Genomic DNA, 16,973 nt, shown 5'->3' with positions numbered 1-16,973 from the left:
AATACCAAATCAAAGAGCGTTTAGTGCATATTAGTTTCTGCTTATACTCACCAATGCTGTCGATGTTCTGCTATTGGTCAACAAGGGCGTTTAGAGCATGTAAGTTACTGCTTACACTCACCAATGCTGTCGATGCTCTGCCATTGGTCAACAAGGGCGTTTAGTGCATGTTAGTGACTGCTTACACTCACCAATACTGCCGATATTCTGCCATTGGTCAACAAGGGCGTTTAGTGCATGTTAGTGACTGCTTACACTCACCAATGCTGTCGATGCTCTGCCATTGGTCAACAAGGACGTTTAGTGCATGTTAGTGACTGCTTACACTCACCAATACTGCCGATGTTCTGCCATTGGTCAACAAGGACGTTTAGTGCATGTTAGTGACTGCTTACACTCACCAATACTGTCGATGTTCTGCCATTGGTCAACAAGGGCGTTTAGAGCATGTTAGTTACTGCTTACACTCACCAATGCTGTCGATGTTCTGCCATTGGTCAACAAGGGCGTTTAGTGCATGTTAGTTACTGCTTACACTCACCAATGCTGTCGATGTTCTGCCATTGGTCAACAAGGGCGTTTAAAGCATGATAGTTACTGCTTACACTCACCAATACTGTCGATGTTCTGCCATTGGTCAACAAGGGCGTTTAGTGCATGTTAGTGACAGCTTACACTCACCAATACTGTCGATGTTCTGCCATTGGCCAACAAGGGCGTTTAGAGCATGATAGTTACTGCTTACACTCACCAATACTGTCGATGTTCTGCCATTGGTCAACAAGGGCGTTTAGTGCATGTTAGTGACTGCTTACACTCACCAATACTGTCGATATTCTGCCATTGGTCAACAAGGGCGTTTAGAGCAAGTAAGTGACTGCTTACACTCACCAATACTGTCGATGTTCTGCCATTGGTCAACAAGGGCGTTTAGAGCATGTTAGTTACAACTTACACTCACCAATACTATCGATGTTCAGCCATTGGTCAACAAGGGCGTTTAGAGCAAGTTAGTTACAACTTACACTCACCAATACTATCGATGCTCTGCAATTGGTCAACAAGGGCATTTAGAGCATGTTAGTGACTGCTTACACTCACCAATACTTACACTCACCAATACTATCGATGCTCTGCCATTGGTCAACAAGGGCGTTTAGTGCATGTTAGTGACTGCTTACACTCACCAATACTATCGATGCTCTGCCATTGGTCAACAAGGGCGTTTAGTGCATGTTAGTGACTGCTTACACTCACCAATACTGTCATTGTTCTGCCATTGGTTAACAAGGTCGTTTAGAGTATGTTAGTGTATGCTTACACTCACCAATTCTACCGATGTTCTGCCATTGGTCAACAAGGGCGTTTAGAGCAGCATGTTAGTTCCTGCTTACACTCACCAATACTGCCGATGTTCTACCATTGGTCAACAATGGCGTTTAGAGCATGTTAGTTACTGCTCACACTCACCAATTCTACCGATGTTCAGCCATTGGTTAACAATGGCGTTTAGAGCATGTGAGTTACTGCTTACACTCACCAATACTGGCGATGTTCTGCCATTGGTCAACAAGGGCGTTTAGAGCATGTTAGTTCCTGCTTACACTCACCAATACTGCCGATGTTCTACCATTGGTCAACAAGGGCGTTTAGAGCATGTTAGTTACTGCTCACACTCACCAATACTGCCGATGTTCTACCATTGGTCAACAAGGGCGTTTAGAGCATGTTAGTTCCTGCTTACACTCACCAATACTGTCGATGTTCTACCATTGGTCAACAAGGGCGTTTAGAGCATGTTAGTTCCTGCTTACACTCACCAATACTTACACTCACCAATTCTGTCGATGTTCTGCCATTGGTCAACAAGGGCGTTTAGAGCATGTTAGTTCCTGCTTCCACTCACCAGTTTAGAATATGTTAGTGACAGCTTACACTCACCAATACTGTCGATGTTTTGCCACTGGTTAACGGCAAGAACTTCGTTGGCGTATTTAAACCAGGACAGGTACTCTAACCAGATGAAATATACCGGGATGGAACTGAAAGAAATAAAGTACTATACACACTTTGTTGAGGGCGTTAACATGTGCGGACGCCCCCGAAGAACGTCTATGCCAGAGTGAACAGCACGAGATCTCAATTGTCACGCCCGAGGAAAACATTATCTTTGTTAGTTATCTTTGTTTTAAGTCTTCTTTCGAACCAAAGTGCTGCCTTCCGACGTAGTATTAATAACGTAAATTATCACCTGGTATACACAAACACACACACACACACACACACATGTCTTACGCAACACAAATGTACCAGAGGCATTTGCAGTGTAGTTGATTGGATAATGATTGGAATAAATATCTTACTTATAAAAATTGTCAAATCAGAGATTGTTGATAACAGGTAAATGTTGTTGCTGTTGGTAAATGAATATATACAGTTGCCAATTGCCGTCTGATAATATCAAAATATACTCACTCGGAGTTTAGGAAGAAGCCCCCGAACATCATTAGCGGAATCATTAGAGGCGGAGCTATAGCCAGAGCTGTGGTTACAGAGTTGGCCGCCGCTGACACAATGTAACCTGTAAATGAGAGATGACAGTGTTATAAATAGAGAGGGAACAATGAGATAAAACACAAGAGGCTGAACTATAGCCAGAGCTGTGGCTACAGAGTTGGCAGCCGCTGAAACAATGTAGCCTGTAAAAGCGAAATGACAGTGTTATAAATAGAGAGGGTACAATGAGGGGAATCATAAGGGGCGGAGCTATAGCCAGAACTGTGATTAAAGTGTTCACCGCCGCTGACAAAATGTAGCATGTAAAGGAGAGATTACAGTGTTAAAATAGAGAGGGAACAATGAGAGAAAACACAAGGGGTGGAGCTATAGCCAGAGCCGCCGTGGTTACTGAGTTGGCCGCCGCAAAGATATTTCAGTCATGCGCACACGAGCAAGTGGTACGAGAAGAATACTGTAAAAAGGGGCGCATCTTAGTGAAAAGCAAACGTGAGTCTGTAGATTGTTTTATGAGAAGTGCGTAGAACTTGAACATTCTGTGAGTTATGGGCATAATTTTCGGTTTGCCTTGGGGGGTTTTATAAAAAAGAGCTTAACATAACAATAATTAAAGTCAGAGGTGTGTGCCTTGCTAGAAATGTTTTATATAATCAATGGTAGGATGGGTGATAAGTTTCGTTTCAATAGTTTTAACGGTATTTGAGCTATGACCAAGTTGTTTGCACGACGACAACGAAAACACCAGGGAAATCATAAATCCTCGATGTTTTTCATCAAAAAAAAAGACGCGCTAATTACAAAAAAAAACCAACAACAAAGGAAACACCATTATATGAAAAATAAATCCTAAGCACAATAGTATGTGTTTAAGCGATGTAAACATTATTCACCGTTGATGTATATTAACAATCAATAACACAAACATTACTCACCGAAAGACACAGCAATGTTGGCCACCAAGAGAAGAACACCCGTAAACACACAGAACGCCTCGAAGGACGAATATAGACCTTAAATAGAAATCACACAATTATTTTAAAGGGGCTGTCTCACAGATGATAAAATAGCGGGGAAAAAAGAAAATTGTCGAAAAATGACATAAACTTGGCATCGATGTGTACAATGCATTGAAACTTACTAACTGAAGTACCACATAGTTTACGATTTATTTAAGTTTAGCAGTTATTTCGTATTTTTCCATTAAAAAAGATTACTGGGTATGTCCACCAGGTAGAATTCATTTCTTATGCGTGATTGGCTAGTCAGTGTTATCACGTGAAATTACCGAGGTAGGTGTATAGCTTAATTATGTCACCCGTTTCGAATAAGCCTTAATAGCTCAGTCAGTAAGACGCTGGACATCAATTTTGGCGACGCGGGTTCGAACTCGGTCTCTGACACATTTTTTTTTTCATTTTGGTACTTTTTTTACAAATATGATATCAAAGCGTCACACATTCTATTAGATAATTGTCCTGAGATTCGTTACAGAAAAAAAACTATTTTTGGTGCCAATCTGTGACACAGTCCCTTTAAAGCTGCACTCTTACAGATTGAACGTTTTGACAACTTTTATTTAATTTTTATTTTTCTTAGAACGATCCCATTTTGCGGAATGGAAATCAGTGATATAAGACTGCTGACAAAATATTAGATCGCAAGTTTCAATATTTATGTGAATAATGTTTTAATATGCATTTTTCTTAAAGCGTTTGTGCCGATTTTAGCCATAACTCATTAATTTCCAAACGTAAATATCATTAACAGTGATCTGATCTTTATGTCAGCAGTCTGATATTGAAGTAAAAATGGCTCATTCCAAAACCAAAAGTGAAAAGGTGTCAAAACGGTAAACCTGTGATAGTGCAGCTTTAAAGTGATGTCACCGTATTTAGGGCGTTCGCTTTGATCTCTCAAATTTGGCAAAGTACGATTTAAAGCGAAACTGTGGTCTTGTGTTGTGAGTGAAACAGGCATACGGAACTTCTCGGTCATTTTCCATCAAAAACAACCTCGGATGTATGTCGGTACATCAGTAGAAGTAGTTCGTAAAATGTAAAATTAAAGTATTAATTAATTGTAGTGTTTTAACGTGTATTTTGTTTATCTAAGATTTAACTGATTGCCAGTGAAATGTATGAGTGCATAAATAATTAAGATTCCTCCTAAGTTTTTAAGTGTAATTGCTAACTTTAAATAACTACGCGATCTACTTGCAGCGTACTTAAATATAAATATTTCTGATATTGTAATCCGTCCATAGATATCAAAGGATGTTTTCGCTGTAAAATGGCCGAAGTCTTCCGAATGGGATAATTCGAGGTACCCGGAGGAAACCCACTTGTGACGCTTGGTGACCACAAACCAAACGTACATGCGCCCAGGCCGGGAACGCATTGATTCCCGGCTTGGGCGCACGTGAGTTTGGTTTGTGATCACCAAGCCGGACACGTGGGTTTTCTCCGGGTTCTCCGGTGTCCCCCACAACACAAGACCACAATCTCGTGTAAAATCGTGTCAACGAGAGTGATTAATATAATAATGTACTAACTTGTTTCACAATCGTTGTAAAATGAATATGTTTTAACTAAACTAACGCATTGGTGGAAAACGAGTTCGCTAACCGGACGAGCCACAACATAGAAACTCAACGTGTCTTACCAACCATCCAGTACGTTATAGCACAAAATATCATCGGTATAAAGATGAACGACGGCAACTGAAAACAGACAACAACAAAATTGAGCATTATAATGAGCTGGGTTCGTTTAAAAAGAAACATTCGATATAACCGAAATGTTACACCAATACATTCGAAAAGGTTCGATATACACGGAACATCGAGATAACAGAGTTCGACATAATGAGTTTTTACTGTATGTTAATTGAAATTGTGCAAAATTGACGAGTCGCTCATTTCAACTTAGTAAGGAATCTGTTGACCAGTTATAGAGTCAGTCTTCAGAATTTATACACATAAGCAGAAATATATGATAAACAAATAAGAATAAGAAGTGGTTAAATAATTATATATTTCAATCAATTTAAAAAAAAACTTGGTCACTCTTGATATATCCTAATTTTGGAAGCATCATGGTTGAATCAAATAAATGTGTAAATATATGTTATGTACAAACATAACTCTTATTCTTATTCTTATAAACTGTAAAAACAATTTTAATATCATTTAAGATAGGATGTTTCGATCATTTCTTTAATAAAATCTCTAGTACTGCATGACCCTAAGATCTGAGATCCGGGTTGGTATTCAATATCCAACTTAAGTCAATCTTATGGTTATATATTATTGACTTCATTCACTGTATAGGTCAGTTGTTTAAATCGGACAATCCGATTAACTACATCGTTCTAAGATCCTATGTAGACCAATATTGAATATCGCCTATGACAGAAAGCAGATGGCAATACAGATTACTATACACGGATAGGGTGGGTCACTTATAAAAGGCTTACATAGGTTTTTTTTATCTACTTGAACTTTGAACTATGCACAATACATTATTTGTCGCTCACCTCCGCGAAAGTTTTGCAGAGGAAGTAGATGTCCACACGGTAGAGTCCGATACCATATTCTCGCAGGAAAATCGGCATCTCAAGTGGAAACGACTGAAAAGGGGAAGACATGAATTTATTAATAAAAAATCACTGCAGCATATTTAATATCGAAGTATAAAACAAAACAAAAAAGCTTTATATAACATTTATTGTTGCAGTCGAACTCTGTTTGCTCGAGCTCCAAGGGACCGGCGAAAAATACCTTGAGCCTAAGAAAATTCGAGCCAAGCGGGGATTATTTACCCTCAACTTAAATAAATCGGTCATTTACATATAGTTCAAGCCAACGAGGAATTCGAGCAAAGCGAGTTCGAGCCAACGGGTTTCAACCAAATAACGTTTATGGTTATATACGACGTAATGTTTCGTTTATACATCTTCCTTGATTTCTTAATACGAACTAATAGTTGCTTCACTTGTTTAACATGCCATGTTTTTGTTTGTATGTTCGTTTGTATAACGATGAGCTGGTAATGCTTAAGTCGAAATATTATTCTGTTCTGTTCGGTATAAAACACAGTTTATAAAAGACGTCAACAAATAACGATACAATGGAAAAGGTCGCCACTCGTGACATATGTTTTTCTATGACACTCATGAAATAAAATACGATCTTACACTGAAAAAAACAAATATCCTCTATATCTCACACTGAATCAAACAATTATTCTTCCTTTTATTATATGCCTTAAATTGGTATTAAAAGTCAATTATAAACATTTTTTTAGAAAAAAGCGCCAATGTTTATGCGCACGTAACGTCATTTCGGAAAAGACGTCGTTGAAATTGGATCCCAGCCCTGTGCGGAGCTGACGTTTGATTTGGAACCGAGAGCGGGTTAAATTTTAAAACAGTGAAAAATATCAAAGTGATATTTTCACTGTTCGAAATAGTGTGTTATATCAAGTTAATTTCACTTATCAATCTCTACAAACCACCGGATAAAAAATATATAATAAAATATGATAAATGTGAGATAAAGTTTTAGGTTTTATACATTTTTAAAATAAGCAGAAAAAAAACACTCACATTTAGAACGCCGAAAACGTTGGAAAAAGTCATGTTGGTAAGCATCAGGAAGAGAACACCGTTGATGTTCATAACGCCTTCTTGATTGATGTCCAACTGTAGATAGATCACGCCCAAGATCAGCCCCAACATCTACAAGTGAAATGAGAAGATATTAAAATTGATGTTCATAACGCCTTCTTGATTGACGTCCAACTGTAGATAGATCAAGCCCCAACATCTGCAAGTGAAATGAGAAGATATTAAAATTGATGTTCATGACATCTTCTTGATTGATGTTCAAATGGAAAAACTAATCGAAAATTCCTACCCATCCCCATCACCACCACCACCACCACCACCACCACCACCACCACCACCACCACCACCACCACCACCACCACCATCATCATCATCATCATCATCATCATCATCATCATCATCATCATCATCATCAAGATCATCATCAAGATCATCATCATCATCATCATCATCATCATCATCATCATCATCATCATCATCATCATCATCATCATCATCATCACCTTCATCATCATATAAGTATAATCGTTGTAATATTCATCATATACTTTTTGGTACTGCTTCATATTAAACATAATACAGAGTACTCTTTTGTTCTACTCGTATAATTTGAATTAAGCCATATCCAAGTGTTTTTCAAATCCTAAATACTCACAAGCGTTTGAGCGACTCTGACTCTGACAACCATAGGTTCTCTGATAGTGGTCTTCCAGGAGCGCGCAAACACCGCGCGAAACTGGGTGAGAAAACTGGCTTCATATCGCGAGGTGTTGGAAAACGCTTCGTCAAACTGAAATTCAAAACAAACAGAAAAACGCATAAAATAAAGAGTTTATAAATATCTGATGAACTGTTGAGCGGTTAGCGCACTCGCTTCTCACCAAGACGACCCGGGTTTGATTCCCGGCCTGGGCGAATGTGAGTTTGGTGAGTGGTCACCAGCCGGACAAGTGGGTTTTTTCTAGGTACTCCGGTTTCCCCCACAACACAAGACCACACTCTCGCGCAACATCGTGCCAACGAGAGTGATTAATATAAGTTGCAATAGCTTGTTTCACAATCGTTGTAAAATCAAATAAAGTTTAACCTAACTGTTGAGCGGACATGTGTTTTGGATTTTTTTTAAAGCTTGCACTCTCACAGATATACCATTTTTACAACTTTTTGTGTAAATATCTGGAAACAAATGATATAAGATTGCTTACAAAAAATCAGATCGTATATTTTCATATTTCTGTTCGGATATTTATGTTTTATGGCTTGTTTAAGAAAAATGCATAAATCATCATTTTTTGAACTTAAATTAAAAAATCTGCGATCTATTTTTTTTTTTGTCAGCAGTCTTATATAACTGGTTTCCATGGATTTTCGCAAATACTGACTCGTTCCAAGACAAAAAATAAAAAAAGTTGTCAAAACGTTCAAACTGTGAGAGTGCAGCTTTAAATGTGCAAATCTGTAAGTCGTCAATGAGCTTCTCTTGAGTGATTCACTTTCAATATTGCATGACATTGGGCAGATTGTTTAGAACTGATTTTAAGTTAACAACGTAGTCTATAAATAGATGAAATATTCATTATTAAATCTACAGTCGAACCCCGTTGGTTCGAACTCGCTTGGCTCGAAATCTTCGTTGGATAGAACTGGATGTAAAGGACTGATTTCTATACACTGACTGTGAGCATTCCCGCTTTAGTTTAATTTTCCGAGGCTCGAGGTATTTCTTGCGGTCCCTGCGAGTTCGAGCCAACGGGGTTCGACTGTAATATGATAATTTCAATGTACTTACGATGATGCCAGTTTCCTTGGGGTTTTCTCCTATACGCTTGATATCAGTAAGCATAGTCTTGCTTTCATCTGAGGACTGGAACTTGTCACATATGGACTAAAATGATATAGAAAATAAATATCAGTTTCACGTAAAATGTCAATATTTGAACATTGACGTGGTAAATAATAAATATCGTTTTCGTGCAACAGGTCGAAAATCAAAATGTTATGGAAAAGATTGTGCGCACGTAAAATTTCATTTCGGAAATAAAGTTGTTGAAATTGTGTCCCAGCCCTGTGCGGGCTGACGTTTGATTTTAAACTGAGAGCGGGCTAAATTTTCAAAACAGTGAAAAATATCAATTTGATATTTTTAATATTTGAAACAGTGAAATATCAATTTTATTGCACTGATAAATCTCTATTAGCCACCGGAAAGCATTTAATATATATATATATATATATATATATATATATATATATATATATATATATATATATATATATATATATATATATATATATATATATATATATATATATATATATATTCATTTTATACCGATAAAACTTGACTCGAACTGATAAGCCTACCTCGATTTGCGCTTTACATTCTGTTTCCTTGCCTGGAATTACTGCCATCGTGTGGATGTAGAAATCTGCGGGGTTGAAGTTTACTGGACACGGGAATCCGGACCTGGAAGAAGGTAGATCTACATGTATACATCATTAATTATCACTGTAATGTTTTACGGTGAAATATCATACAATTTCACTGAAAATATCATCTTTATATTCTCACTGCTCTTTTAGAAATTGGTCTTCGTTTTGCTAAATTAACGTATTGTAGCGTTCTTTCCGCCGGGTGGGACACATCTTAAATGACGTCACCAGAATGACGTTACAGCTTTTACTTTCTGTGACAATTCGGTGAAATACATTTCGATCTTACACCGAAATTCAACAAATATATTATTCTTATTTTAAATGTTAAAATATGAATTCATTATGAGTGTGTGGACATTTGTATTAAAAGTTGCCATCATGCGAAGTCGGGCATAACATGACCCACTGAATCTAGTAGCGCATTTTATAATTCTCTAAGTGAAGTAACAATTCATTAACCTTACTCATTCTATTTATAATGTTTCTTTATAAATAGCTCATTTCTGGGTGCGCAACTTATGCGTAATGATCATAATCAGTGATAAAAATACATTCGAAGCCTGTTGGCTCGAACTCGATTGACACGAAATCCTCGTTGGCTCGAACTGAATGTTTACAAATGACCGATTTCTTTATACTGAATGTAAGCATTCCCGCTTGGCTCGCATTTACCTAAGCTCGAGGTGTTTTCGCCGGTACCGAGGAGTTCGAGCCAACGGGGTTCCACTGTATTCAATTTCTTACCGTTTGAAGACCTCTAATGCATGTTTCATTTCTCCCATAAACGCCACCCGGCCTTCAGCCATTATCAGCAAGCTGAAAGTACAATACGGATATGTTGAAAATACTGAAGATACTGCAGGGGACGGGTTGAAACAAGCTGAGAGTACAAGGGAATGTTAAAACGGTTGGACGGTTGGAAACAACATGGGTATGCTGAAATCAAAGTGCTGAAGGTACTGCGAGGGACGGTTGGAAACAACATGGGTATGTTGAAATCAAAGTGCTGAAGGTACTGCGAGGGACGGTTAGCAACAATATGGACATCTTGAAATCAAAGTGCTGAAGGTACTGCGAGGGACGGTTGGCATCAACATGGGTATGTTGAAATCAAAGTACTTAAGGTACTGAAGGGGATGGTAGGCGTATTACTTAGTGGTCAAACAGCTCAAACATCTCAGATGAGGGTTGATAAATGGTGCTGACAGCCTACCATACGCGAATGACTAACTGGCCAACAGCGTGAACATATCATGTAAGGGTTGATAAATAGTGCAGACAGCCTAACCAAACATGTATTACTTACTGGTCAAACAGCATGAAAATTTCAGATAAAAGTTTATTAATGGTGCAAACAGCCTACCATACGCGTATTACTTTCTGGTCAAACAGCAAGAACACCTCAGATAAGGGTTGATCAAGTGTGCAGACAGATTACCTCAAGAGTATTAGTACTGGTCAAACAGCATACACACCTCAGATGAGGGTTGATACATGGTTAAGACAGCCTACCATACGCGAATTACTTACTGGTCAAACAGCATGAACACCTCAGATGAGGGTTGATAGATGGTAAAGACAGCCTACCATACGCGAATTACTTACTGGTCAAACAGCATGAACACCTCAAATGAGGGTTGATAGATGGTAAAGACAGCCTACCATACGCGAATTACTTACTGATCAAACAGCATGAACACCTCAGATTAGGGTTGATAAATGGTAAAGACAGCCTACCATACGCGAATTACTTACTCATTAAACAGCATGAACATCTCAGATTAGGGTTGATAAATGGTAAAAACAGCCTACCATACGCGAATTACTTACTGGTCAAACAGCACGAACATCTCAGATGAGGATTGATAAATGGTAAAGACAGCCTTCCATACGCGAATTACTAACTGGCCAAACAGCATGAACATCTCTGATTAGGATTGATGAATAGTGCAGACAGACAACCACAAGCGTATTCATTTCTAGTCAAACAGCATAAACACCTCAGATGAGGGTTGATGAATTGTGCAGACAAATAACCACAAGCGTATTACTTTCTGGTCAAACAGCGCAAACACCTCATATTAGGGTTGATGAATTGTGCAGATAAATAACCACAAGCGTATTACTTACTGGTCAAACAGCGCAAACACCTCAGAGGAAGGTTGATGAATTGTACAGACGACGGTCTTTCCCTTATCCGCCATGCCTTTAAGGGTCTGCACAATATTTTCCGCCATGAACGAATCCAAACCGGAAGTCGGCTCGTCACAAAACAGAAGAGGTGGGTTAGTCAGAAACTGTAAAAAAGGATCGATAACACTTTTAGGCAATTGTTTTATCGTTGGCTGATTGGTAAATTGTATTACTCTTATTTTGCATAAAAATGTTTGTGTCAAAATATGACCAAATTTCTCGAAACTGTTTAAGCTGAACAGGCTTGAGTAGCTTATCCCAATCAGCCTAATACATACTTAAATTGAATTTTGATAAATAAAAAATCGTTTATTGTGAAAATCATAATGATAATTCCTATCTTTAGTATAACAACTCTTAAAGAATTAAATATAACCCTAATTATTGAAACACAAATAGTGAACTTATCTTAATCCTGCTATAAGTTTCGTGAAATCGGGACATGGATATCACTCGCGTGTTAATAAAAATGTTTGCATACATGTATCAAGTTAATGTACCGGCAAACGCCAACAATAAAGATAACATGACGGAACACACAGTCAATGCTATTCTTTTACTAAAGTCTCAGGTTAACGATTCCAACTCGAGGGGTGAGAGCGAAAAGGTTCTATCTTCTTCTTTATTTAATGTCACTTAGACCTTTTCACATTTACCCCTCGAACTGCATCTTTACGCCGGAAATGCCCCAACGCTTTATGGGATAGGCAATAATGCATTGATCAGAACGCTTGCAAATACGATTTCTTGTTTTACATCAATAGCAGATCCAGGGTGCGCACCCAGACCCAAAGTTTACTTTTTTAAAAATAAATATTGGGGGGAAAGAGAAATAAAATACGCCCAAAATGCACCATTTCGGACTTGGGATTGTTAACATTTTCTTTCAAACACTTTAAACCAAATACGTTTTGGGTTTTGGGGGAGGGGCGCACGTCAGTTACGCCCCTTGGTTATGCCCCACCCCTCTAACATCAAATCCTGGATGCGCCGCTGTAGACAAACGAAAGGCGACGCATCACCCAGCCGGAAATGCTCCTACGGCGCACTGAATAGCCAACAATGTTACACTGAAACTTGGCCGGCTTTCGTCAAACATCAACACCATAACCATCATAAAAAAACGTTATTTACCTCGGAGGCAAATGACAGGCGTCGCATCTCCCCACCGGAAATCCCCTTGAGGCGGCCGGGGTCGCCAATCATGTTGTCCTGACACTTGGTCAATCCAAGCTCCTTGATTACTTCCTGCACACGTTCCAGACGTCGCGACCGCGAGACCTCATTCTCCATCCGCAATAGCGCCTGAAATACCCACATGTAGATTCATAAAAAAAACGCTTTAATGACACAGATCTAGAAATATATAAAGGTTGTTAGATATCTACACCGAATGTATGAATAAACGCCGTTCCCAGTCAGTACCGGACCGATACGCATATACAGAGCCCAGTTGAAAATTTATATTTGAGTCAACAAAAAATAAGCGGCGGTGGCAAAAAGAGAGGCGGGCGGGGATGATAACCTAGCAAATAACTTAAAGTCGCCAAAGCGTATTTTAAAGATACTCTTGATCGAACGAAATAAATGCATAACCTATCAATAAATAGCGCCTGTTACTGTATACTGTTTTACATCACATACCCTGAAGGTCAAGTGCTCTTTAACTGTCATAGTGGCTATAAATAGATCATCCTGTTGAACGTAAGCCGAGATGTTCCGAATGCCGGAACCGACGTCGACGCCGTTCACTCTTATATCACCGGAAGCCGTCAAGGACTGACTGTTAATACGTTGTGTGATGGTATTCAGGAGTGTTGTTTTTCCTGAACCACTGAAAAGTGGAACATATTCTGTTTTCTTTATGTAAACTGTTTTCATTTTGGCTTAAAGTGACACTTTTATTCAAAATCAATACACACACATGTATAACAAACATAAATTTTGAGTGTTAAACTTTTAAATACTTAATAAATAATGCATTTATGGGAAATATTAATCATTGAAAACAAGATTGGAACCGTGTATTTTATGGCTGAAAATGCAAACGTATTATACGATTGGTGAGTGATACGGGATTTACTGTGATCTACTATCGTCTCATTAGGTAGAAATACCATGTTTTCTACATATTTGTTTTCAAATTAAACTCGGCATCCTTCATGAGAACCATTGTTTTTGACATTTATTTATCCAAATTAATGATGTTTAAATTGTGGTAAATCTTATAAGGGAGTTCATCTTTAATGGATGATGTTTTTCGATACCAAATGAGGTAGTCCCTCTAAGAAATCTTTTGACAGATCTTGACAGAAGTTATAGCCGTGGTACTTACCTGGCACCGATAATGGCCACGAGAGTTCCTGGCTTCACTATGCCGTACACTGAAATAGAGAATAAGCATGCATGGTCTATAAATAGCGGCTCAATTGGTACCCGTTGAATAAATTACAACAATATGTAAGCGCGGTCGTAGCTGGGACAAATCTAGTGACGTCATCTTCGCCAAAATAAAATCCGGAGTAACGCCGAAAATAACAGTTTACAGGGAAATTCAGAATACTTTTATAAATTACCTTTCTTATTCTATATGAGATTCGAAATAAAGGGTCGATACATGTTAAAACAACGTACCGTCACGAAGAACGTGTTTAGGGGTCACGGTAGGGTCGGGTCCCCGGCAGCACGCGCGATTAACGGGGTTGACGTGAACGTTAACGTTCTTCCAGGATAACGTCACTGTCTCCATGGAATCAACCATACTATGGTGCGCATCATTCCTGAAAATAGACAGATACAGAACTGAAAAGTATTTAGGTGAACTTTTTTTATTAAAATGAATTGCTTGACTGCTGATCTTGAGATTATATTTTCTTCTTTTCTGTGACGCCTTATGCTGTTTTCTGTAAAACTGTAGTCCATTTTCTGCAATACTGCGACATCTTCATCTTGCCATTCGTACTTAAAATATAAGCGATGGCCCAAATCAAATTGATGGAGAGCGTGGCCAAAATCGTATCGACTGCTGAGAATTAGATGTATATTTTTTTTATTATGTCATCATATTTTTAAATAAGATAAAGGGTAAAATTTCCCATATTTCCTTTAACACATTTAAAAAATGCGAAGTGCAGAGACCTTTATTTTTATAAATAAATAAAACAATATGATTCCTTACATTATGGGCGCATCCATTTTTGATGTGACAGACACAATGACCAGACGTGACGTCAAAGACGTTCACGTCGTGTACGGCGTCGAAGCGCGCCATTTTAAACTCTGTTACCTATTTTTTCCGTAGAATCTGTTCGAATGTCACAAAAAAGGATATTTATTATAGACCGATGTTGAGGCGTACATACATATATATTGTTAACATAGTGGTTCAGACCTCTTAAAATTGATACTTAATATTCCTATACCTTTTTTTAATGTAAAATACAAGTCTTAAATCAAAGGGACATTACAAATTGGAGGCCATTTCTTAACGGTCACTCTGATTGTCTCCCTTGACCCATCTCAAAAAGTGACAAACATTTTTTTGCCAGCTGGTTCCCTACTTGCTGTTTATTAGCATTCACTAAACTGACCCAACAGTTTACATGTATACATGTTTATTTAAACCACATCCACGTTGACAATCAGAAGACTTTCGCTTACTTGTACTACAATACTTTTTACTTTAGCACAGGAAATGCCTCATTTTAAACAATGTCTAGAATAATTATACAGAACACAATGTATGTATATACATGTTATTATGTATAATAATTATGGATTTAATCCGTGTGGTTTTATACTATGTATTTAAACGAAGCAATTTGACGGTATGCATAACTTTCTGAATGTTTATATTATCAGTATTGTTTTATTTCGTAGCCATCGCGACTGCCACCTTAACAATAGCTTGCTTTTCAAGTTGTCATACGAGCATACCGTGAATAAAATTATCTCTGTTAGGTAAATAAGTGTTGTGTTCACACACGTTATTAAGTAAAGGTCAGGCTGTTGTTAGTTGTAGCTATATTATAGCCGTCCACTTATTCTCATTTTTGTCTTCATTTTGTGCACAAACTTGCGAATAACTTTAAACAAACCTAAAAACCTATCAAGACATACATGGATTTCCCCATAGAATACGTTTAAGAAGGTTACCAAAATAAATGATTTAATAGGATACCTAATTATGGTTTGTTTCCAAAGTCAAACTTTAGACACACACACACAGACAAACACTAATATTAAATAACAAATAACTAAGAATCATGTTTTAAATTATTATATTCGTTTTACAAACATATAAATAGTGTGAAATATTGTATAATTTCGAAAGGTAATGGAAATCAGCAAAATTGATCATCACACCTCAAATAGAAAGTTACAGTAAAATGAACGTTTGCAGTTTTGCCACTAGACTTGCGACTGTTCGTATTCATTGCCCTGGTGCAGCCTGTGTTTAAATCGGAAAACCGCTGATACATCAAAATAACCGTACGGCCCATTTGAAAAATAGTGCCATCACCATAGGACCAAATATAATTTCGACCACTAAGCATGTTTTATGTCCAAAGCATAGTTCGTGTTTACAAACTAAAATGATTATAAATGTTCAAAGCAAATGCTGGAATAGTAGCAAAGTTTCGTGAATATATTGGTATTTTTGTTCAGAGACAGCCGCTTTTAACATCGCCAGCTAAAATACACAAGAATTGGCATTTAAAAGACTAACATTAGCCTAAAGGTTTTGGAGGGGAGGCCTTAACCTCCTTTCCAAAAGCGGGGTGGGTTGGGGGGGGGGGGGCTGTAAGTATCCCTATAGCGTCGATTCACACATTCAGTGCACTGTTTTACATGCTAGATTTTCATCCATTTTTAAAAAATGAGAGCGGGGAGAGGGGTGACTTATTTATTTTTTATTTATCTTAGAAGACTGGTTCAACATTGAATATGTCTTCATGCTCTTTTTTATTGCATAGGAGACCATATACGCGAATTTCTTGACGGACCATGAACACGATCGTAACCATTCTTCCATTTTTGCAGGTAAATGATACATGTAGGTATGAATAAACGCCGGTCCCTGTCAGTACCGGACCGGTACTCAAGTACAGATCATAGTTCATAATTTTCATCAAAGTCAATGAAATTAAAATTTAAGGGGCGGTGAAAAAAGAGTGGGCGTACTGGGATGAAAATAAAGC

The 16,973-nt window shown here is 37.9% G+C and overlaps 1 protein-coding gene across 4 annotated transcripts in view; it reads right to left on the bottom strand.

Annotated features, from left to right (window-relative positions):
* Positions 1-16,973, bottom strand: part of LOC128238310 (protein white-like) — a 41,869-nt gene that overhangs the window by 1,723 nt on the left and 23,173 nt on the right. For all 4 annotated transcript variants that reach the window (XM_052954120.1, XM_052954111.1, XM_052954103.1 and 1 more), the window contains exons 2-16: positions 14,407-14,552; positions 14,108-14,156; positions 13,417-13,606; positions 12,907-13,077; positions 11,710-11,876; positions 10,324-10,395; positions 9,508-9,610; positions 8,933-9,028; positions 7,799-7,933; positions 7,123-7,254; positions 6,052-6,144; positions 5,179-5,236; positions 3,450-3,527; positions 2,476-2,581; positions 1,942-2,042 (exon numbers count right to left, since the gene is read on the bottom strand). In XM_052954120.1, coding sequence (XP_052810080.1) covers positions 1,942-2,042; positions 2,476-2,581; positions 3,450-3,527; positions 5,179-5,236; positions 6,052-6,144; positions 7,123-7,254; positions 7,799-7,933; positions 8,933-9,028; positions 9,508-9,610; positions 10,324-10,395; positions 11,710-11,876; positions 12,907-13,077; positions 13,417-13,606; positions 14,108-14,156; positions 14,407-14,552 — 1,697 coding nt within the window. The remainder of the gene's footprint in view (positions 1-1,941; positions 2,043-2,475; positions 2,582-3,449; positions 3,528-5,178; positions 5,237-6,051; positions 6,145-7,122; positions 7,255-7,798; positions 7,934-8,932; positions 9,029-9,507; positions 9,611-10,323; positions 10,396-11,709; positions 11,877-12,906; positions 13,078-13,416; positions 13,607-14,107; positions 14,157-14,406; positions 14,553-16,973) is intronic.

This window comes from Mya arenaria, chromosome 1, assembly GCF_026914265.1.
Source record: "Mya arenaria isolate MELC-2E11 chromosome 1, ASM2691426v1".
NCBI lineage: Eukaryota > Metazoa > Mollusca > Bivalvia > Myida > Myidae > Mya > Mya arenaria.
The sequence above is the reverse complement of the archived record's forward strand: the minus strand, read 5'-3'. Positions and strand labels throughout refer to the sequence as shown.